This window comes from Gopherus flavomarginatus, chromosome 2 (genome assembly GCF_025201925.1).
Source record: "Gopherus flavomarginatus isolate rGopFla2 chromosome 2, rGopFla2.mat.asm, whole genome shotgun sequence".
NCBI classification, from domain to species: Eukaryota; Metazoa; Chordata; order Testudines; family Testudinidae; genus Gopherus; species Gopherus flavomarginatus.
In genome coordinates this window covers 275,531,278-275,553,627 of record NC_066618.1, presented here as the reverse complement: position 1 = coordinate 275,553,627, position 22,350 = coordinate 275,531,278, and the positions used below count along the sequence as shown (strand labels likewise).

The 22,350-nt window shown below is 44.9% G+C and overlaps 1 protein-coding gene across 4 annotated transcripts in view; it reads right to left on the bottom strand.

Annotated features, from left to right (window-relative positions):
* The window catches only part of MED30 (mediator complex subunit 30), a 71,939-nt gene that overhangs the window by 34,273 nt on the left and 15,316 nt on the right, over positions 1-22,350 (bottom strand). Inside the window, exon 5 of one of the 4 annotated variants that reach the window (XM_050941408.1) lies at positions 1,533-1,556. The exons of 1 other annotated variant lie outside the window; for it this stretch is intronic. In XM_050941408.1, coding sequence (XP_050797365.1) covers positions 1,548-1,556 — 9 coding nt within the window. In that variant the 3' untranslated portion in view covers positions 1,533-1,547. Of the gene's footprint in view, positions 1-1,532; positions 1,557-9,253; positions 9,737-21,339; positions 22,147-22,350 lie in introns of those variants that run through there. 2 more of the 4 variants (XM_050941404.1, XM_050941406.1) reach the window with 2 other exon arrangements.

Genomic DNA, 22,350 nt, shown 5'->3' with positions numbered 1-22,350 from the left:
ATCACCAAGAGCTCACCCTTGCTCAGCTGAGATTAGCAGCAGTACTGGTCTGTTGAGGTATCTGGCATATTATTACATCACCATTACTTCCAATTAGGCCTCTAATCAAAAATAAATTAATCTGAACCAAAATCCAATCAGTGTGTCCACTAAATCTGCGAGTCCAGACACAAGATAATTTGGGCACCTGCTATCTATAAACTTACAGACACCAAAAGAGGAGTAAAGAGAGCAACTAATGACTTGTTTAGATTAGGAAACTTGCATGAATTTGTGTGTGTTTAGTTAACATGAGCTAGCTCAGCTGATTTAAATTTGACCACATTTCCTAATGTAGATATAGGGCAAAACCACTAGCTTTACGACGGCAGGTCAAATTAGATTATAACTTCCATTAGCGAAACCTGAACTAAATTCAGCTTTGTTCCCTAGTCAAGACATGCTTAAGGTAGCAACGGACACTGCAGAGGACCTAAATGATATCTCTATAACAGCCTTCAATACTGAGGGTGGGAAGATGCCTACCTTAGACCTCCTCTTTTTAGGTAATGAAAGAGGAGTCTGATACAAATGGACAGCAAGCCACCAAGATTGAATTGCATATATCCAAAAGTTCTGAAGGAATTTTAAAATGAAGTGACTGAACTATTGAAAAAATTGAATGAATTAAAAAAAAAAAGATGCTAGTGATGATCCTGGGAATTACACACCAATGGTCTTACCCCCAGTACGAGATAAATTGGTTGAAACAGGAAATAAAGAGCTTCAGTGGAGGGCATCTTCTGCTGAGAGAAAAGGACACAATAATGAACCCTCTGTTGAGATAGTCAGATGCAAACAGACACCTTGCACATGATGTAAGAACAAAGCAGTACAGCTTCTGTAAAGAAATTGCTAATCCACTGGAATTCTTTGAGTGTATCAGTGAAGTATGAGTAAAGGATAGCTGGTAGATATATGTGGACTTCAAAAAGCTTTTGACTAAGTCTTTCACAAGAGCCTATTCAGGAAACTAATTAGACATGGGATGAAAAGTAAAGTAATAGTATAACCTGTCTATGAGACAGACTAGGAATAAATGGCCAGTTTTCAATCTGGCGAAATATTAGCAGTAGGGTGCCCTAATGATCTGCAGTGGGAATAATATTGTTTAGCATAGTCATTGGTCTGGAAAAGGGGGTAAACAGTTAAGTGGCAAAATCTGTGGATGATGCAAAATTATTTAAGAATCTGATAGTTTCATGACGAGAGAAGAGCTGTGAGGAATGCCAGAGTGACCTAACTAATTTACGCAAATGGGCAGCACAAATACCAATGAAATGTGATGACTAATGCAAGATAATGGACTACTCACATACATTGCTGGTTTCTAAATGAATGGTAATCTCTTAAGGATAAAAAGTGGAGGTCATGCTGGACAGTTTAATGAAAAATTTGCTCAATGCACAACAGGCAATAGCAGCAACCAAAATACTCAGGTAGAAGTATACTAATTCCATTATACAATACATGGCTCACCTGGAATACTGCATTCAATTTCTGGTTGGTCACCTCATCTAAAAAAATGGGGGTGGGGATTCAGAGAAGAGGAAAAAAAAATGAGGAATGGTGAGACCTCCATAGAGAGAGATTGAGAAGAGTAAGGGTTCAGTTTAGAGACAGCACAAAGATATAACAAATGAATGATATACAAGAAAAGAAATCAGGCACTCATGGTTACTCCTTCTCATAATATATGAACAAGAGTGCTATCCAATGAACTAAAAGCCAATATATTTAAAACTGATAAAAAGAAATACTATATTTAAACCAAACTACATAATTAATTTAAAAACTCAATGCCACAGACACAGTGAATTCAAGAGCTTAGAAGAATTCAAGAAAATTAGACTTATATAAAGGATAATAAGAACATCTACTGATACAGTAGACAAGGTAAAAATCAGAGACAAATGTTTGTTTCAGGATGTTTTACTCTATAGTCAAGGACAACGGTTAGGTGGAAAGTATTGCATCCCCTAAAGGCAGGTTATTCCAGAACTGTTTTGTATGTGGCTTCTTGCACTTTGCTCTGAAACATCTAGTTCTGTCCTCTGTCAGACACACAACACTGGACAAAATGAACTAATCATCTGATTTGGCATGGCAATTCCTATGTTCCCATTGTCATAAACAGATAGCTAAGGGTTAATGTCTCTTTCACCTGAAGCACCTGACCAGAGGACCAATCAGGAAACCGGATTTTTCAACTTTGGGTGGAGGGAATTGAGGTCTTTTGTTTTCTGCCTGCCTGCTTTCTCTGAGCTTTGGAGAAGTAGTTCTACTTTCTAGTCTTCTGTTTCCAAGTGTAAGGACAAAGAGATCAGATAGTAAGTTATATGGTTTCTTTTCTTTGGTATTTGCATGAATATAAGTGCTGGAGTGCTTTGATTTGTATTCTTTTGGAATAAGGCTGTTTATTCAATATTCTTTTAAGCAATTGACCCTGTGTTGTATTATCTCAATACAGAGAGAACATTTGTACTTATTTTTCTTTCTTTTTATATAAAGCTTTCTTTTAAGACCTGTTGGAGTTTTCTTTACTTCAGGGAAATTGAGTCTGTACTCACCAGGGAATTGGTGGGAGGAAGAAATCAAGGGGAGATTTGTGTGTTGGATTGCTAGCCTGACCTTGCATTCCCTCTGGGGGAATAGGAAAGTACTTTTTGTTTCCAGGATTGGGAACAGAGAGGGAGATTCACTCTGTTTGGGTTCACAGAGCTTGTGTCTGTGTATCTCTCCAGGAGCACCTGGAGGGGGGAAGGGAAAAAGGATTATTTCCCTTTGTTGTGAGACTCAAGGGATTTGGGTCTTGGGGTCCCCAGGGAAGGTTTTTCAGGGGGACCAGAGTGCCCCAAAACACTCTAATTTTTTGGGTGGTGGCAGCAGGTACCAGGTCCAAGCTGGTAACTAAGCTTGGAGGTTTTCATGCTAACCCCCATATTTTGGACGCTAAGGTCCAAATCTGGGACTAAGGTTATTACATGAGTGGCAGCTGGTGGGAGATAGACAGAACCCAGAAGCCAGTAGAAATATTATATTTTTCTTTTCTCTGCTAAGGGCTTTTTAGCAGAGAGAAGCAGTTGGTTTTAAAAGGGAACCAGAGAGAATTTTTTTTTTCTGCTCTCTCTCGCAGTTTGTGGCTTGCATGTTAAGGGTCTTTTGTCATGCAATAGCCCTCCCATTAGGAGGCAAGTACCGGCACTTATATGCATGCAAATAAAGTGGTTTTTCTGGTTTCCTTTCATTGAACATTAGCTAGAGAGAGAAAAGGAAAAAAGCACTGTTGCTAGGCAGACTTCAGGAGGCAACAGAACCTGCAGTTCAGAAGATAAACACCGGAGGGCACCCCAACACAAGAAAACAGGAACCATGACTTCTAAGGCAAAAATTGACGCCGAAGAACAAATCAAAGAAGCTGAACACAGGCGACAGATGGAGATGAAAGAAAAGGAAGAAAGCATGAAACTGGCAGCCTTCCAAAGAGAACAGGCAGCCCAAGAGGCAGCACACAAAAGAAAACTAGAAGAAGAAGAGATAGCCTACCGAAGGAAACAAGCAGAAGAAGAGTTGGCCCACCACCGAGAAATGGAAAAACACCAAAAAGAAATGGAAAAACAACAAAAAGAAATGGAAAAACAACAAAAAGAGAATGAAGAGAAGGAAAAACAGAGAAAACATGAACTGGAGTTGGCAAAAGCTGGGCTGCATGTGCCAGCCAACCCTAACAACCCGGCGCCAATTATTGCTCCACAGCACAGGAAATTTCCCACCTACAAGGCAGGTGATGACACCGAGGCCTTCTTGGAAAATTTTGAAAGAGCCTGTCTTGGGTACAGCATTCCCGAAGACCAGTACATGGTAGAATTGAGGTCACAGCTCAGTGGACCTTTAGCAGAGGTGGCAGCTGAAATACCTAAGCACCAAATGAATGACTATAAACTTTTTCTAACCAACGCCAGATACAGGATGGGGATAACCCCAGATCATGCCCGTCGGCGCTTCAGAACCCAAAAGTGGAAACCAGAGGTGTCATTTCCCAAACACGCCTACTACATTGCAAAAAACTATGAGGCCTGGCTAACAGGAAACAACATTCAAACCTTGGAAGAACTAAACCTCCTCATACAAATGGAACAGTTCTTGGATGGTGTTCCTGAAGACATCACACGGTACATACAAGATGGAAACCCCAAGAATATCGCTGAGGCGGGGGAGATTGGAGCCAAATGGATGGAACTGGCAGAAAGCAAGAAAGCTACTGTCAAGGGGAACGATTACCCCAGGGGGCACACAGACCATAAACCCTACAACCGAGGACAGCCAAAGACCCCACATACCACCCAAGTAAAGCCACAGATACCCTACCCTTCAACCTCACCAGTCTCCAGTAACTCACCTCGGCCCAGTGACCCATCAGATGGAAGATGCTTTAAGTGTAATGAACTGGGACATATCAAGGCCAACTGTCCCAAGAACACCATGCGAGTGCAATTCATTACACCACCATCACACCAAAGATCCCCAGGCCCGGATGCCTCTCAAATACCCTTGGAGCGAAGGGAAAATTTGAGAGTGGGCGGAAAGAAGGTTACTGCGTGGAGAGACACGGGGGCACAAGTGTCAGCTATCCACCAATCCTTCGTTGACCCCAAATTCATCAACCCAAAGGCCAAAGTTACAATTTACCCCTTCATGTCACAAGCTGTAGACTTGCCTACAGCTCAACTGCCTGTCCAGTACAAAGGCTGGTCAGGAATGTGGACTTTTGCAGTCTATGACAATTATCCTATCCCCATGCTACTGGGGGAAGACTTGGCCAACCAGGTGAGGCGGGCCAAGAGAGTGGGAATGGTTACACGTAGCCAAACCAGGCAAGCTTCCAGACCCATTCCTGTTCCTGAACCGTCCACAGAGGCCCCGTCTGTGTTACCAGAGACCCAGACAGAGGTAGTGGACCCGGATTCCATGCCTACCACTGAAACAGCCACAGCATCTCCAGTCCCAGGCCCGGAACTGGAACAGCAACCAGCACCAACAAGTGCAACTACATCTTCAAACTCAACGCCAGAGGGCGCCAGCGAGCCAAAACTGGCAGAAGCCACAGACAGCCATACCCAAAAGGCTCGGCCAGAGCCTGAAATACCCTCAGGTGCACCAGCGGAGAGCGGTTCACCAGCAACGGAAACAACCCCATCACCTACATCGCTTCCAGAGGGACCAAGCCCAAGTCCACAGTCTGAGGAAGAACTGGTGACCCCAGCCTCAAGGGAACAGTTCCAGACTGAGCAGGAAGCGGATGACAGCCTTCAGAAAGCTTGGGCGGCGGCACGGAGCACCCCACCGCCTCTCAGCTCTTCTAATCGATCCCGGTTTGTTATAGACCAAGGACTTTTATACAAGGAAATTCTTTCTGGTGGACACCGGGAAGAATGGCAGCCGCAAAAACAGTTGGTGGTTCCAACTAAGTACCGGGGGAAGCTCTTAAGCTTAGCCCATGATCATCCCAGTGGCCATGCTGGGGTGAACAGAACCAAGGACCGGTTGGGGAAGTCCTTCCACTGGGAGGGGATGGGCAAGGACGTTGCCAAGTATGTCCGGTCTTGTGAGGTATGCCAAAGAGTGGGAAAGCCTCAAGACCAGGTCAAGGCCCCTCTCCAGCCACTCCCCATAATTGAGGTCCCATTTCAGCGAGTAGCTGTGGATATTCTGGGCCCTTTCCCAAAAAAGACGCCCAGAGGAAAGCAGTACGTACTGACTTTAGTGGACTTTGCTACCCGATGGCCAGAAGCAGTCGCTCTAGGCAACACCAGGGCTAACACTGTGTGCCTGGCCCTAACAGACATCTTTGCCAGGGTAGGTTGGCCCTGCGACATCCTTACAGATTCAGGGTCTAATTTCCTGGCAGGGACCATGGAAAAACTGTGGGAAACTCATGGGGTGAATCACTTGGTTGCCACCCCATACCACCATCAAACCAATGGCCTGGTGGAAAGGTTCAATGGAACTTTGGGGGCCATGATACAAAAATTCATCAACGAATTCTCCAATAATTGGGACCTAGTGTTGCAGCAGTTGCTGTTTGCCTACAGGGCTGTACCACATCCCAGTTTAGGGTTTTCACCATTTGAACTTGTGTATGGTCACGAGGTTAAGGGGCCATTACAGTTGGTGAAGCAGCAATGGGAGGGGTTTACGCCTTCTCCAGGAACTAACATTCTGGACTTTGTAAGCAACCTACAAAGCACCCTCCGACACTCTTTAGCCCTTGCTAGAGAGAACCTAAAGGATGCTCAAGAAGAGCAAAAGGCCTGGTATGACAGACATGCCAGAGAACGTTCCTTCAAGGTAGGAGACCAGGTTATGGTCTTGAAGGCGCAACAGGCCCATAAGATGGAAGCATCATGGGAAGGGCCATTCACGGTCCAAGAGCGCCTGGGAGCTGTAAACTACCTCATAGCATTTCCCAATTCCTCACTAAAGCCTAAAGTGTACCATGTTAATTCTCTCAAGCCTTTCTATTCCAGAGACTTACAGGTTTGTCAGTTTACAGTCCAGGGAGATGATGCTGAGTGGCCTGACGGTGTCTACTACGACGGGAAAAAAGACGGTGGCGTGGAAGAGGTGAACCTCTCAACCACCCTGGAACGTCTGCAGCGGCAACAAATCAAGGAGCTGTGCACTAGCTTCGCCCCATTGTTCTCAGCCACCCCAGGACGGACTGAACGGGCATACCACTCCATTGATACAGGTAATGCTCACCCAATCAGAACCCCACCCTACCGGGTGTCTCCTCATGCCCAAGCTGCTATAGAACGGGAGATCCAGAACATGCTACAGATGGGTATAATCCGCCCATCTACCAGTGCATGGGCATCTCCAGTGGTTCTGGTACCCAAACCAGATGGGGAAATACGCTTTTGCGTGGACTACCGTAAGCTAAATGCTGTAACTCGTCCGGACAACTATCCAATGCCACGTACCGATGAGCTATTGGAAAAGTTGGGACGTGCCCATTTCATCTCTACAATAGACTTAACCAAGGGGTACTGGCAAGTACCACTAGATGAACCTGCCAAGGAGAGGTCAGCATTCGTCACCCATGCGGGGGTGTATGAATTCAATGTCCTTCCTTTCGGCCTTCGAAATGCACCCGCCACCTTCCAGAGGCTGGTAGATGGTCTACTAGCTGGACTGGGAGAATTTGCAGTTGCCTACCTCGATGATGTGGCCATTTTTTCAGACTCCTGGCCCAAACACCTACTACACCTGGAAAAGGTCTTTGAGCGCATCAGGCAGGCCGGACTAACTGTTAAGGCCAAAAAGTGTCAAATAGGCCAAAACAGAGTGACTTACCTGGGGCACCAGGTGGGTCGAGGAACCATAAACCCCCTACAGGCCAAGGTGGATGCTATCCAAAAGTGGCCTGTCCCAAAGTCAAAGAAGCAGGTCCAATCCTTCTTAGGCTTGGCCGGATACTACAGGCGATTTGTACCACACTACAGCCAAATCGCTGCCCCATTGACCGACCTGACCAAAAAGACCCAGCCAAATGCCGTTAAGTGGACTGATGAGTGTCAAAAGGCCTTTACCCAACTTAAGGCAACGCTCATGTCTGACCCTGTGCTCAGGGCCCCGGACTTTGACAAGCCATTCCTAGTAACAACAGATGCATCTGAGCGTGGTATAGGAGCAGTGCTCATGCAGGAAGCAACAGATCACAACTTCCATCCTGTCGTGTTTCTCAGCAAGAAACTGTCTGAGAGGGAAAGTCACTGGTCAGTCAGTGAAAAGGAATGCTATGCCATTGTGTACGCCCTGGAAAAGCTACGCCCATATGTTTGGGGACGGCGGTTCCAACTACAAACTGACCATGCTGCACTAAAGTGGCTTCATACTGCCAAGGGGAACAACAAGAAACTTCTTCGTTGGAGTTTAGCTCTCCAAGATTTTGATTTTGAAATTCAACACATCACAGGAGCTTCTAACAAAGTAGCTGATGCACTCTCCCGTGAAAGTTTCCCAGAATTCAGTAGTTAAAAAGTGTTCTTAAAATGTAGAAGTCTGTTAGTTATATACTTAGGAGTATATGTAAAGGTGTATGTGTTGTATTAATCTGTTTATTTTCAAGTTCTAGAAGGAAATCGCCGCCAGTGAGCTTCCCCACTGTCTGCAATTTGGGGGGCGTGTCATAAACAGATAGCTAAGGGTTAATGTCTCTTTCACCTGAAGCACCTGACCAGAGGACCAATCAGGAAACCGGATTTTTTCAACTTTGGGTGGAGGGAATTGAGGTCTTTTGTTTTCTGCCTGCCTGCTTTCTCTGAGCTTTGGAGAAGTAGTTCTACTTTCTAGTCTTCTGTTTCCAAGTGTAAGGACAAAGAGATCAGATAGTAAGTTATATGGTTTCTTTTCTTTGGTATTTGCATGAATATAAGTGCTGGAGTGCTTTGATTTGTATTCTTTTGGAATAAGGCTGTTTATTCAATATTCTTTTAAGCAATTGACCCTGTGTTGTATTATCTCAATACAGAGAGAACATTTGTACTTATTTTTCTTTCTTTTTATATAAAGCTTTCTTTTAAGACCTGTTGGAGTTTTCTTTACTTCAGGGAAATTGAGTCTGTACTCACCAGGGAATTGGTGGGAGGAAGAAATCAAGGGGAGATTTGTGTGTTGGATTGCTAGCCTGACCTTGCATTCCCTCTGGGGGAATAGGAAAGTACTTTTTGTTTCCAGGATTGGGAACAGAGAGGGAGATTCACTCTGTTTGGGTTCACAGAGCTTGTGTCTGTGTATCTCTCCAGGAGCACCTGGAGGGGGGAAGGGAAAAAGGATTATTTCCCTTTGTTGTGAGACTCAAGGGATTTGGGTCTTGGGGTCCCCAGGGAAGGTTTTTCAGGGGGACCAGAGTGCCCCAAAACACTCTAATTTTTTGGGTGGTGGCAGCAGGTACCAGGTCCAAGCTGGTAACTAAGCTTGGAGGTTTTCATGCTAACCCCCATATTTTGGACGCTAAGGTCCAAATCTGGGACTAAGGTTATTACACCCATTATGCATCATCCTAGGATCCAATTATTACTTACATCAGAACCATCATCCTTTATCTTAAATTTTCTTAGTATCACTTACATCCCCTTCTTTCCACCTGAGTGCTTTTCACTACAGAGCATTGAAAATATTGAAAATACATTGAACATATTTGAATGCTGACTATATTTTAAACAAAAGCTTTATTTGTTGAAACATTGAGAAATTTATTTCAAAACACAAGTTTTGAAGTCAGCTTAAAAAAAAAATATCAGCGGAATTGGAATGCTAACCAAAATATGACTACAGGTTACAAAGCTTATTGTAGTAAACACAAATGAGTCTCTATTGTGTGTACAAATTACATGATGAATTGTTTACACAAACAGAACCAACACATTTAAATATCGCAAAAGAAACCACATAGTAACATTAAAGGAGTTTTGTCTACCAGTGGGATTAGGAGAGGGTAAAATGAATGGCTTTTTAGAAAAAAGAAATTATGTATTTTCAAACAAATAAAGAAAGTCTATTTTCATAATTACAAAAAATACTTAAATTGTATCATAGTTCAGTTCCTCATTGCCAACATGGCATTTATGTCCCAAATGAGATTCCGTAATTGATCCATAATTTGCTTCAGCTGCTGATTCTTCTGTTTCAGTTTCTGTGAAAAGAAAGAATTTATCAAGTGGTGTTTGATCAAGCCCAGACTATGCAATTGGAATTTCAATTAAAAAAAATTTTATTCTCACACACCAATGCTCCCATCATCATCAACTGAATGCCATGCTCTCTTTAAAATGTACTCTTCAAGGATTAGAAAAACCTGCAATTAAGGACTGCTATAGGAATACTGTTTCTTTTCACAACAGTCTTTTGGTCAGAACCCTTGTCTCTCACACCACAAACAAGCTTCTTTAAAACCAGAGTGATTGAGGGCACCAGAAGATATTAGCAAAGTCCTTAAAGCAACAAAAGCATGCTTCTGTAGGAAGAAAAAACTGCACAGTCTGAACTAGTTAAAAGGTCTAGGGGGAACAGGTAAATTTATGTGAGCATATTTTGTGTGAATTGAATGCTTAGAAAAGTGGTGGATTAGTAGTACAGTAGAACCTCAGAGTTACAAACACCAGTTAATGAACTGACCGGACAACCATACACCTCATTTGGAATCAGAAGTACGCAATCAGGCAGCAGCAGAGACACCTCCCTCCCCACCCACTCAAAAAAGAAAGAAAATACAGTACACTACTGAGTTAAACATAAACTAAAAAAAAAATTTGCAAAGTTTCAAAAACATTGACAAGGTAAGGAAACTGTTTCTATGCTTGCTTCATTTACATTAAGATGGTTAAAAGCAGCATTTTTCTTTGGTATAGTAAAGTTTCAAAGTTGAATTAAGTCAATGTTCAGTTGTAAACTTTTAAAAGAACATAATGTTTTGTTCAGAGTTACGAACAACCTGCATTCCCGAGGGGTTTGTAACTCTGAGGTAGTCTGAACCAGGCATAGTTTGATGAAGAGAGGTGTTCAATTTTTTTCAACAGCTCTCTCAAAGCACCTCAACCCTGATTTATAACTGATGTGCAGGCCAGCAAACAGGGCATCCTATTCATTCTAGATTCTGAGGTGCACAAATACTCTAGGGATTAGGGGACCAGCAAAATCTGTAATTACATTGCTGCAGTTGTGCCGCTGTAGTGCATAGTGAAAATGCTATCTATGCCAACAGGAGAGCTTCTCCCAGCAGTGTAGGTACTTCACCATCACAAGGGTATCACCTCAGACCGTCTGACTGGTCATCTAGGAAAAAACAGTCTGAGGCAAAAAAGACTTCATACCTAGGGGCTGTAACAAAAGCCTCTAAACCAGTGGTGGGCAACCTGCGACCTGGCGGGCCGTGAGCCAGTTTGTTTACATTGACCGTCCATGCATCAGGATACTCCTCTTGGCGTCACCAGTAAAATCCAGAGGAGAGGAAGAACCAATTCATCTGGTACCCAATCTGGAGTTGCCAGAAAGATACTAAAATGTCAGTACCTGACCACCTTCCACTATGGGTTTCCTGTCTCTGATTATTCTCATAGCCTTACATTCTCATGAATTTACCCACACGGCAGTGGAGCTTTTCTGTCAGGGGTTGCTCGCTTGGCCTTATGCCCTCCTGGGGTTCTCAGAAGGCAGTGGGTTTGATGAGCTGCAGAGAGTACCATCTACTCTCATTACAGTAGCAGGCATAGCCTGACCTGAGAAAACTCTGCACTCTCCAGCTCTGCCAGTGCACCCCAATGCCCTGTGCACTGGCAGAGTGGGGGGAGGGGGAAGAAGAGAGGTAATTAGGGGGTGGAGCAGTGGGGGAACACGTTAAAGTGGTAATGGGGCTGCAGTAAGGGGAAAAGGGTTTATGAGGAGGGGGATAAATGGGGATGGGTGATGGGGAGGGGAGAAAGTTTGGGGGCTCAGCTGAGGGAAATTTGGGACAGGGAGACTGGGGAAGACTAAGGACAGGGACATTCTTTCTTCCCATGTGTTAATGCCCAGATCTGGAAGGCTCTTGCCCCGTAAGGGGGTCTGAGCCCCCCCTCCCAACCCTTCTTCTGTGAACTGGGATTTGGGGGGCCTAGCCCCTTTGAGGGTGTCTGAGGCCTTCCCACTGCCCCCCATGAGTGTCAGGGTCTTCATGGGCCATGTCCATCTACAGGCGTTGGTTTCCCTCCCCCTTATGTGAGCCATTCTGGGGGGCTTGCCATTTTGGAAGGGTCTGAGGCCTCCTCCTTGCCTCCCTCCCCAAAGTCAAGATCTGGGGTAATCCTGACTCTTTGGGTGGAAATCTGAGAAAGGATATACTTCATGCATATCACAGATTCTAGAGCACTCAGGAGGGGAATGAGAACCCTCACTGAGGTGAATGGGGCAGTTCACATGTCTCAGAACCATTGCTTCACATTGTATTCATTGCAATGGGGGGTTCTCATTTGGTTGAGAACACCATACTGATTTGGATGGGCCACTTCACATCTTTCAGAGCTTCCTATTCTGCAGGCGGATATGTAGTGCAGCCCTTTCTCTCCATCGTCCCTCCATCCTTCCTGTTTAAAGGATGATGGCTCTCAGGCCTGGTCTATACTACAAAGTTAGGCTGATGTAAGTTGTCTTATGTCAATATATTTGTGCATGTGTCTACACTCAAAGTTGTCTCCAGCTGGTGTAAATGCCTCATTACAGCAATGCAGGAAAACCAGCTCCCCAAATGGCACAGGGAACAAAGACATAGAAACACAGACATCAAGAAAAAGATTATAGAGGGAATGCAGGCAAAAGGGGTACAACAGCAGCACCATGCAAAAGTGCCAAGCTGCAGACCTGTTGCTTTTACTATAAACAGCATGCCATTCTTGGCAGAGATTGCACCAGCATCCTACAGAACATGGATACCTCAGAAGAGACAGAGACAGATCCCCGCCATGAACAGCAAGGAGGAAGAGGAGGGAGAGGTGGTCGTGAGGGCTCCAGTCAGGACCTGTTTGAGATTCCACTCCAGTCTAGCTAATCCCACCAGTTGAGAACAGATACGCATGGTGCCGGAGAAGGAATATGCATTCATTCTTCTTTAGAATGTTTAAAGATGGCACTTGGTTCATCCCCAAGTTAACAAGACCCAGGTGTAGACTTTCCATTGTTTTATTCATACAAGAAGAGGCAGAAGTACAACAGAGATAAAGCTGGCATCTGTTTTTCGTTCCTCTATTGAGTTGGGGGGAGCAGGCATGCAGAGCACTTGTTTATGTATATAAGGATATCCCTTGTATCCTCCTGAGAGATCTTGATGAAACTTTCATGGAGATCCTCACAATCCTCTCTAGAAGGTATCTATGGATAGATGTCTTATTTCTTCCTCCATGATAGGATGCTTTCCCAACCCATTCCACGATGTGTTTGGCTGGCACCATTGCAGTAAACAGGCTAGTGGCATATAAACCCATGTGGCTTCAGAATGCCAGCAGCAGCTTTGTTCTTTGTGCCTTTGTTAACCTCAGGAGTGAGATATCTGCTAAAACCACCACCGCCTATGGAAAATACTGCCAAGATTCAATGCTGTTGCCCTATACTTGTATCCATGAAGCAAGGACTGAAATTTTATTGTTTTGTGTAACTAAAACTCCTTCCGTTCCCCACCACCCCTGGTGGGCTATACTTACCATGGCTGGGGATGGAGAGCAGTGCTGTACAGAGGCGTTCCAAAGCTGAAGTGTCAATAAGTATCTTTTAATAAGATTTTATGGGAATTAGTTTCAAAACTCCCTTCTCTTATCTTTTCCTTTCCGTTGTGACTGTAAATCCAATGATACATCTGTCTGTTTTTATCAGCAGTTTCTGCCATTGCAACCTTGAGGAGTGCCTCCTCCACTCCCCCACAATGCCTGATCCCGATGAGGAGAAAGAAGAGCACTAGGGAGGATATGTTTTGCAAGGTCCTGTAAGCTTGCTGCATCAGACCATGAACAAAGGGCTTAGAAGGACAAAATGGCAAACTGCCTAGAGAAGGAAAGAGTGGACAGGAGAGAGCCCAGAGGTCCCAGCAGGAAAAGGACAGTGGGACACACTAGTGCATGATGGGTCTTCTCAGGCAGCAAACCTAAATGCTCCAGAGCCAGGTTGACCTACAGGTTCAAATATCTCAGACTTTCCACTCTTTGCAGCCCTTGGAGAACTCCATAGCTGCTGCTCCCTATGCCCTACAACTGACCACATGACATCACAGGCCACATCATTACCCCATCACTCCACGCTGGGGGACAGCATGGAAAACCACAGCTTCACATACACTGACCTGTGAGAATTATAATTTGTGTACGTGTGGCCACAACAAACTACATTTGTGCACTGAAATGGACAGAAATGTTTTCTGCCTTTCCAATTTCTAAGTCCCATTCTGTTAATCTATGTTTATAGTTTGTATTGCTCTGGCTGATGGTTTTTGCACTGCCTGTTGGTTTTTACACATTGTTTTTCTGCACTGTTTTTGCCAGTTAATAAACTTCTATTTTTGGAGAACACAATTATCTTTATTAGTTCACAACACATATTGCAAAATACACAACATTACTCAGAGCACACAATACATGTAAATGTACAGCAATCATTACACAACTCCTAGCAGCACCCAATGCTCCAGGTCCAGAGAACAGTCCAGCATGAACATTACTGTGGATGACCATGCAAATGCCTTTTCAAAGCCTCCCTCAACTGCATAGCTCAATGGTGAGCTCTTTTAACAGACCTTGTGTCTGCCTGTTCAAAGTCAACAGACACCTGCTCCACCTATGCCTTCCATCCTAGCCACAGCTTTTCCTCCTTTGCCTCACAGATATTATGCAGGAAACAAGAGATAACTATAACTATATGGATATTTTTCCTCACTGAGATCCATTCTAGTAAGTAAACATTGCCAGCACTCCTTCAGTCTACCAAAACAACTAACAATCATTCTGCACCTGCTGAGCTGGTAATTGATTCTTTCCTTAGTGCTGTCAAGGTGGCCTGAATATGGCTTCATGAGTCAAAGGAGCAAACGGTAGGCTGGATATTCCAGAATCACTATTGTGATTTCAATATCACCAATGGTAATCTGTCAACTGGCAAGTAATGTCCTTGCTTGCAACTTTCTGAATGGTTCTGTGTCCTTAAAGATGCAAGAATCATGAACCTTCCCTGACCAGCCCACACGGATACCAGTGAAGTATCCCTGGTGATCCATCAGTGCTTGCACATCCTTAGAAGAGCAGCCCTTTCTGTTGACATGCTCTGTGACAAGTTGTACTGATGCCAAAATAGCTGCGTGCATGCCGTCTATCACCCACTGCAGTTTGGGAATCTCACTGCTGCAAATTCATCCATGATGTCCTGCACATTGCAGAGAGTCACAGTTCTGCTTAGCAGGTGATAATTAATGATCTTACACATCTGCATGACAAGACCCTCCACTGTCAATTTTCCAATTCCGAAATTAATTTCCACTGACTGGTAGCAATTGATTGTTGCAAGATCCCAGAGTGTGATCACCACTCACTTCTCTACAGTCAGTGTGGGTTTCATTGTGGTGTCCCTATTCTGCAGGGCTGGAGTCATCTTGGCACGCAGATCAAGGAATGTGGCTTTTCGCATCCGAAAGCTGTGCAGCCCCTGCTCATCATTCCAAACCTGCATTACGATGTAATCCCACCAGTCAGCAGTGCACCACCATCGCAGCTGCTCCATGAATGCCACCAACCATGTTTAATTGTTTTTTTTGCTATGTCCCTCAGCAAACTCTCCTCCAAGAAATTGTTAGGTCCCCGCTTGCAGTACTTCTTGCAGGCTGCAAATACAGGAGAATTGTGGTCTTGTATTTGCAATGCTTATGAGACTAGTGTTAGAGCTCTGTGGGTTCCATGTGTCTGTCAAAGATGGAGGACATTGAAAGTGCTGCATAGGTCTGTGGGATTAAAAAAAAAGGCACGGAAATTATGAGATATGGATGGCATTATGGGATGGAGAAAATTGCATGTTGGGAACTTGCGCGTGGCACAGATACCAACCTGTAATGCACCCCACTTTACATTGACACAAGCACTCCTGTTGAGCACGCACAGTGCCGATGCAAACAGTCAAGCATGCATGTGCATAGTGATATACAAACTTTGGCAGCTGTACATCGATGTAACTTGCATTGACCAAAATTTGTAGTGTAGATGTGGCCTCAATGCTGAATGTTTGCACAGATTTTCTTAAAATTTGCTGTTATTTGTAGGAATGCAAAAAAGGATTAGTGACCTTCATTTGAGCCAGAGAGAGGTAAACCCCGAAAAAACAGCTGTTTTTAAAAAAGTTGTTGTTGTGCAGAACTAAAGATCAAACTATTGTTGTGATACAGGTTTCTATCAGTCAGTTTTTACCCAAGGCACTACATGGCACCCACTAACTCTTTGGGGGATCCAAATTGTGAATGGTATTTAAGAACATGTTAACTTCCTCACATGCATAGATGTGCAATCCGGAAGGATTAGTATGCATGCACCAATAAAGAAAAAAACATGAGACGGTGTCTATACAGTCACTGTATGCTGGTCTGCGTAGTTGCAGGGAACGTGCTGATGCCACTGCTCCTGGGGAACACCAAGCCACTGACATTTCTAGTCTGAACCTTTCTATACCTTTGCAATAAAAGGTTAATAACTTATGTTACTTGCTGCAAGTTTTCTTTGTCATAATATAACATGTTTTTATTTTATGGGGAGCTTTACTCTGAAAACAGCAGAACAGTCAGCAGCAGCCTAACCAAAGTTTTTGTTGTATTGGATGGAGAAAGTCAGAGGCAGAAGACTGTGTGGGTGAGGGAAGGGGTAGGAGACAGGGAGAGAGGTTGTGGTTGTGGAGGGGCTGAGTAATGAGGATAGGTGATAGGCAATCCTTAAACTAGTTGTTTCAGAAAAGCTGTATTTTACTCACTGCTCAGGTAGGGGAGTCACTACTTCCTGATAATGAAGCAGATTAAGGTGGCATTTCCAAAGGCACATACTGCAGAGATTTAGAATTGACAGCTGCCAGTGTTGCCAATGTGTCAATTCTGGGCAACTCCCAGATCATAAGGCTACAGAAGTTTGCAGGAGAGCAAGGAGTACACCATGATATGGGGATTTCTGACTATAGCATGATTTGGTTCGGTATGCAAATTGTGGGATATGTAATGCACAAGTGCCTAAAAAACTACTAACTTGTACCAGCAACATATATTTTCCTGTTCAAAAAACTAAGAAATTCAATGGCAAAGAAGTACATTAATGGAGACTTAAGATTGCATGGTGCTATGTTGTCCTCTTGCAGAACACTGAGTCAAATGAAACACAAATTTCTGAAAAACCAGGACATGCAGTTAGGATTGCCATGCAACCTTAACTCTGTCCTCTTTCAGCAATGCCTCCGTACATCCTATTAATACCTCTTGCTGAAATGTACAAGCTCTTCACCTTTTATAATTTCATTCCCTCATTCATCAGATTCCATCTAATACTATTAAAGGACACAAAAACAAGTTGCCCACACTATCTTCCCTTTGGCCCCCTGTAGCTAGCAGTAGCCAATGGAAATTATTTGCATATGCTGTAGGCGCAGTCAGTGTGTAATGTGGTGGTGGCAGTAGTTGGTGGAGGCAGTAGTTGGGCCTGCTTGGTAAAAGCGTGTTTGGGATATGAGGACATGCGTGGATTACTTTGCCATGTTTGACAGAGCTGTGATTACGATATGAAATCTATGTTTTATACCCTCATGTGTGAGGAAAGCAAGATCTGCATGTATTCCTTCATGATCAAGTATGCATCATTTGCCGAACTGTGTAGGTTGTCATAGCAGGACACAGGGCTTTTATTAAAAAGGATCATGTCAGCAATGAGGTGGAATATGAGAGGATGCTACTACTTTGATGGCTAAGTGAAGATGTAGGTTGAGATGATATCATGTGAGGAAGTTGTAAAAGGCTATGAAGTGGTTCCTAAACTGTACACATGTGGTATTCTTTCTGGGAAGTTGGTTAAGTGTGTGAGTATACTCCAGGATCTGGAATTCCCTGAATCTTATCGCGCCGAAAGCCAATGTGAGTATGTGCTAAGTGAATACTGATACATTGATCGAAGGGGGTAGAGGGAAGATATCATGGGCAATTTTTACCCTTTTCTTTTTTTGTCCTTTCATAGTGCTAGATGGAATCCTGTGGATGAGATGAATGGGTTGGACAGATCTGGACTCTGTGGGTCAAAGTCAGATCAACTTCAATGGGAGTTAAAATTACTAACACCTGGAATTTGGTTCCAATCCTCTAGCAAGTCATTTTTTTCTTTATACTCCCACCAATTCTGTTTCATACTGAATCAGTGATGCTTATGTTTGCCTAGTCTTCTACCAGCACAATTTAATTACACATATCCAAGAGTCTAATCACCTTCAACCTCCTTCACTCCCAAACAATATGTATCAAGTAACAATATGTAGTTAACATCAATCATTATTAGCTGTTATCAGGGCCTTAATGTATTACCATGGTGTGGTCCATCTTGTCAAAGTTTGGTCACTCTTGAAACAAAGGATAAGAGTGTAGGAAGTATGGTAAAATAAGACTGACACCGGTAAAAGAGATCCAGATGTGCATCTCTGTTTTAAGTATGTCCTCTTCTGAAGAAAAAATTGAGTTCCTTTCCAAAAGCATAACAAGTTTCCATTCTCTTTATCTCTGTGCCCACAGATACTTTCCCACAACCATAATCAGCTGTTCAACCCAGGATTGCATCTGAGCTTAGTAAGTACAGATAATGGTGTTAAATTTCATTATTATCAGCATTTTACTTGCAAACATTTTCAACAGAACTAAAGAAACAAAGTCTGTCTTGCTATATAGCAGTCTATTGTGCAAAGAACTTACTTCCTCTTTCCCTTCATGAGCATTAGGGGTATTTCTGACCACTAAATTATGCTATAATTACGTTTTGAAAAAGTGACTGCAAATTCCTGCTAAGGTTGCAGTGACCTTTATTTTTCCCCTTAAACTAGGAAAACAGATGTTAGAGAAAAATTAATATTTCCGTTTAGGTAAGAACAAGTTCAGGATGCTTAGGCAATTTTACTTAGTTCTTTTAAAAGTTCTTGAGAGTGGAATCCTTGAGGAAATGTGGGAAGTAGGGCAAGCCTCCTCCTTTACTTTGTGCAGCTTTTGACACCAGATTTACACCATTATGTGTAGAAGGGAGTAGTGGGGTAATAAATCTATTACATAAACAACTATTCAAAGAATGGTAAAATTGCAAAGTCAAACACTCAAAAATTAAGAAATGCCACAATTAAGGTAGTCTGTGCCAACTTAATCTGACCCCCTTGTATTACTCCTTGGGGACTTCTGTACCACTGCGACACGCATAATTCACGTGTCCTGCAGAATTTTTTCTTCCCCACAAAAAATATATTTCTGCCCAAGAAGTGCTGCAGTTCTGCTTTTCACCCACCAGAGGCTGCTGTGGCACCAGAACAGTTAGCAGCATGAACGCAGCTGGCTGTTCTGGCACCACAGTAGCCTCTGGTGAGCAAAAGGTGGAACTGAAGCACTACTGGGGCAGAATGTATTTTCTGTGGGGGAAATTCCTCCAGGAGTAGAAGTTCATCACAGCAACCTGCCTGCGGAGCCAAGTTAGGACAGAGTGGGGCACATAGGGCTGCTGGGGGGGTGTCAGAGATTGGGGTTCACAATGGCTAGTGGGGGACAAACTAAGGCACAAAGATGGGGGAGGAAGCAGGGGGTTGGGGATGGGGATGAGGAGTACGGGGACAGAGGCAGATGTGCCTGACTGAATGGGACAGGCTTGGGGTCAGCTAGGGTCTGTGTGGGGGAGGATCCCAACTCTCCCCACCCAAAAAAACCTGTTCTATATTTCTCCCACCCACACCCAACAACCCTCCAAGTTCACTCCAGGCTCCTTTCCTCTCCCTCAGCTCCTCCTTACCCCTGACTTCACCACGCCTTTGCGCTGCTTCTGACAGGTGCAGGAAATACAGTTCTGTATTGTAATTTAAATTAATTACTCAAAGTTCTGTATTAATATGCCTAGTAAGGAATCTATTTGTCAAATGAACAAACAACAAAAAACCCTACCAGAATCAGGTTTTTTTTGGTCTGTATTGTTTCAGACATACTTGCTGGCAGATATTTTGAAATGAATTATCAAAATAATTGAAACTGGCATGATTATATTGTGTAATTTTGACAAATAAAATATGCAGCATTTTGCAGAATTTTAAAATATTGTATGCAGAATTTTTAATTTTTTGGTGCAGAATTCCCCTAGGAGCAGGGGTCGGCAACCTTTCAGAAGTGGTGTGCCGAGTCTTCATTTATTCACTTTAATTTAAGGTTTCGCATGCTGGTAATATATTTTAATGTTTTTTAGAAGGTCTCTCTCTATATTATATATTATTATATTATATCATAACTAAATTAGTGTTGTATTGTAAAATAAACAAGGTTTTCAAAATATTTAAGAAGCTTTATTTAAAATTAAATTAAAATGTTGATCTTATGGCGCTGGCCCGCTCAGCCTGCTGCTGGTCTGGGGTTCTGTTCACCTAGGCTGGCAGCGGGCTGAGCGGGGCCTGCGGCCAGGACCCTGGCTGGCAAGGGTCCAGCAGCCAGAATCCCAGACTGGCAGTGGGCTGTGCGGGGCCAGCGGCCGGGACTCCAGACTGGCAGTGGGTTCCATTTGCCGGTTCCTGCCCGCCGGGATCCTGGCCGCTGGACCTGCTCAGCCCACTGCCAGTCTGGGGTCCCGGCCCTGCCCACATACTGGGTACCTACCTTCTGGCCCATTCTCTTCCTCTCTCTGCACTGAGCTGAAGGTAGGAGTGCACTGAGTACAGGGTTGGGGGTGAAGGGTCTGCCCAGGAGCTAGAATGAGGGAGGGGGCTCAGGGCTGGGGCAGGAGGTTTGGGTGTGGGGCTCTTACCTGGGCAGCTCCCATTTGGTGTGAGGGATGCACGTGGGAATATATGTGTGTGTGTGTGTGTGTGTGTGTGTGTGTGTGTGTGTGTGTGTGTGTGTGTGTGTGTGTGTGTGTGTGTGTGTGTGTGTGTGTGTGTGTAGGAGCTCCCGTTTGATGCTCAGGGTGGGGGTGAGGATGTGGGGGGTACAAGAGTCAGGGCAGAGGGCTGGGGGCATGTGATGGGGGCGCAGGTGTCAGGGGCGCAGGTGTCAGGACGGGGGGGGCTTGGTTTGTGTGGGGGGGCCAGAGTCAGGGCTGGGGTCATGTGAAGGAGTCAAGCAGAGGACTGGGTGTGCATGAGGGGGATACAGGGCTCAGGGCAGGGACATGGGGTGTCTGCGGGGCACAGGGCTGGGTGTGTGTGAGTGGGGGTCACAGCAGAGGGATGGGTGTGTGTGGGGGCACAGGGCCCCGGGGTTTGGGGGCTGTGTGAGGGAGGTCACGGCTGGGGGCTGTGTGAGGGGGGTCAGGACAGGGGACTGGTGGGAATATGCCCCTATTCCACCCCCGCATGCCAGGCCATGCCCCTGCTCCTTCTCTGCAGACCCCGGGACTCCCATGCCCCATCCAACCCCCACTGCTTCCTGACTGCCCCCCCTCCAGAGACTCCCTGCCCCTAACCACCCCGCTCGAGATCCCACTCCCTATCCAACCCACCCTGCTCCCTGTCCCCTGACTTCCCTCCCCTTATCCAACCCTCCCCACCCTGGACCCCTTACCATGAGGCTCCTAGCAGCATGTTCTGCTCCGCGCAGAGCCAGACACGCTGCCCCGCAGGAGTGGGCAGCCCCGCCCCTCAGAGCGCTGTGCGCTCAGCGACATGGATCCAGAGGAGGGAGGAGCATGTCTGCCTCCCCACGGAGCCAAATACTGCCCCACGGGAGCGTGCAGCCCCGGTCCCCAGAGCGCTGCGCACACGGCGGCATGGCTCCAAGGGAGGGGGAAAGGCAGGGGAGGGACCGACGGTTTGCCGCGCTCGGCTGTGTGCTCCAGCCCAGGAGCGTGGACCCCACGGCTTGCTGTGCTGGGAGAGTGGTGCCATTTGCCCACCCCTGCATTAGGGAGTGCTTGGGCACACCAAGTGTGCACACCTATGCTTCTGTCCGCTGCCCCCACAGGGCAGGGCGCAGGGCGGTGAAGAGCGGGCCGGGCCAGGCTGGGCAGGATTTTTAATGGCACGCTGCTCTGGCATGCCATTAAAAATTGGCTCGCGTGCCATAGGTTGCCGACCCCTGCCCTACGAGTATAAACTGCACAAAAACAAAATGGGAAATGACCGTTTAGGAAGGAGTACTGAAAAAAAGAATCTGGGTGTTATAGTGGAGCACAAACTAAATATGAGTAAACAACTTAATTCCACTGCAAAAAAGCAGACATCATTCTGGAATGTATTAACAGAGGTGTTGCAAGCAAGACAATGGATGTAATTTTTCCATTCAGCACTGATATGGCTTCAGAACTGAAGTACTGTGTCCAAGTACTGTATCCACACTTCGATGTACATAAACTGGAGAAAGTCCTGAGGAGAGCAACAAAGGGGACTAAATGTCTAGAAAGTATGACCTACAAGGAAAGACTGAAAAAATTGGGTTTGTTTGTCTGGAGAACAGAAGACTTGAGAGGGGACAGGATAACAGTCTTCCAGTACATAAAAGATTGTCATAAAGAAGAGGGTGATAAATTGCTCTCATTATCCATTGAGGACAGGATAAGAAGTAATGGG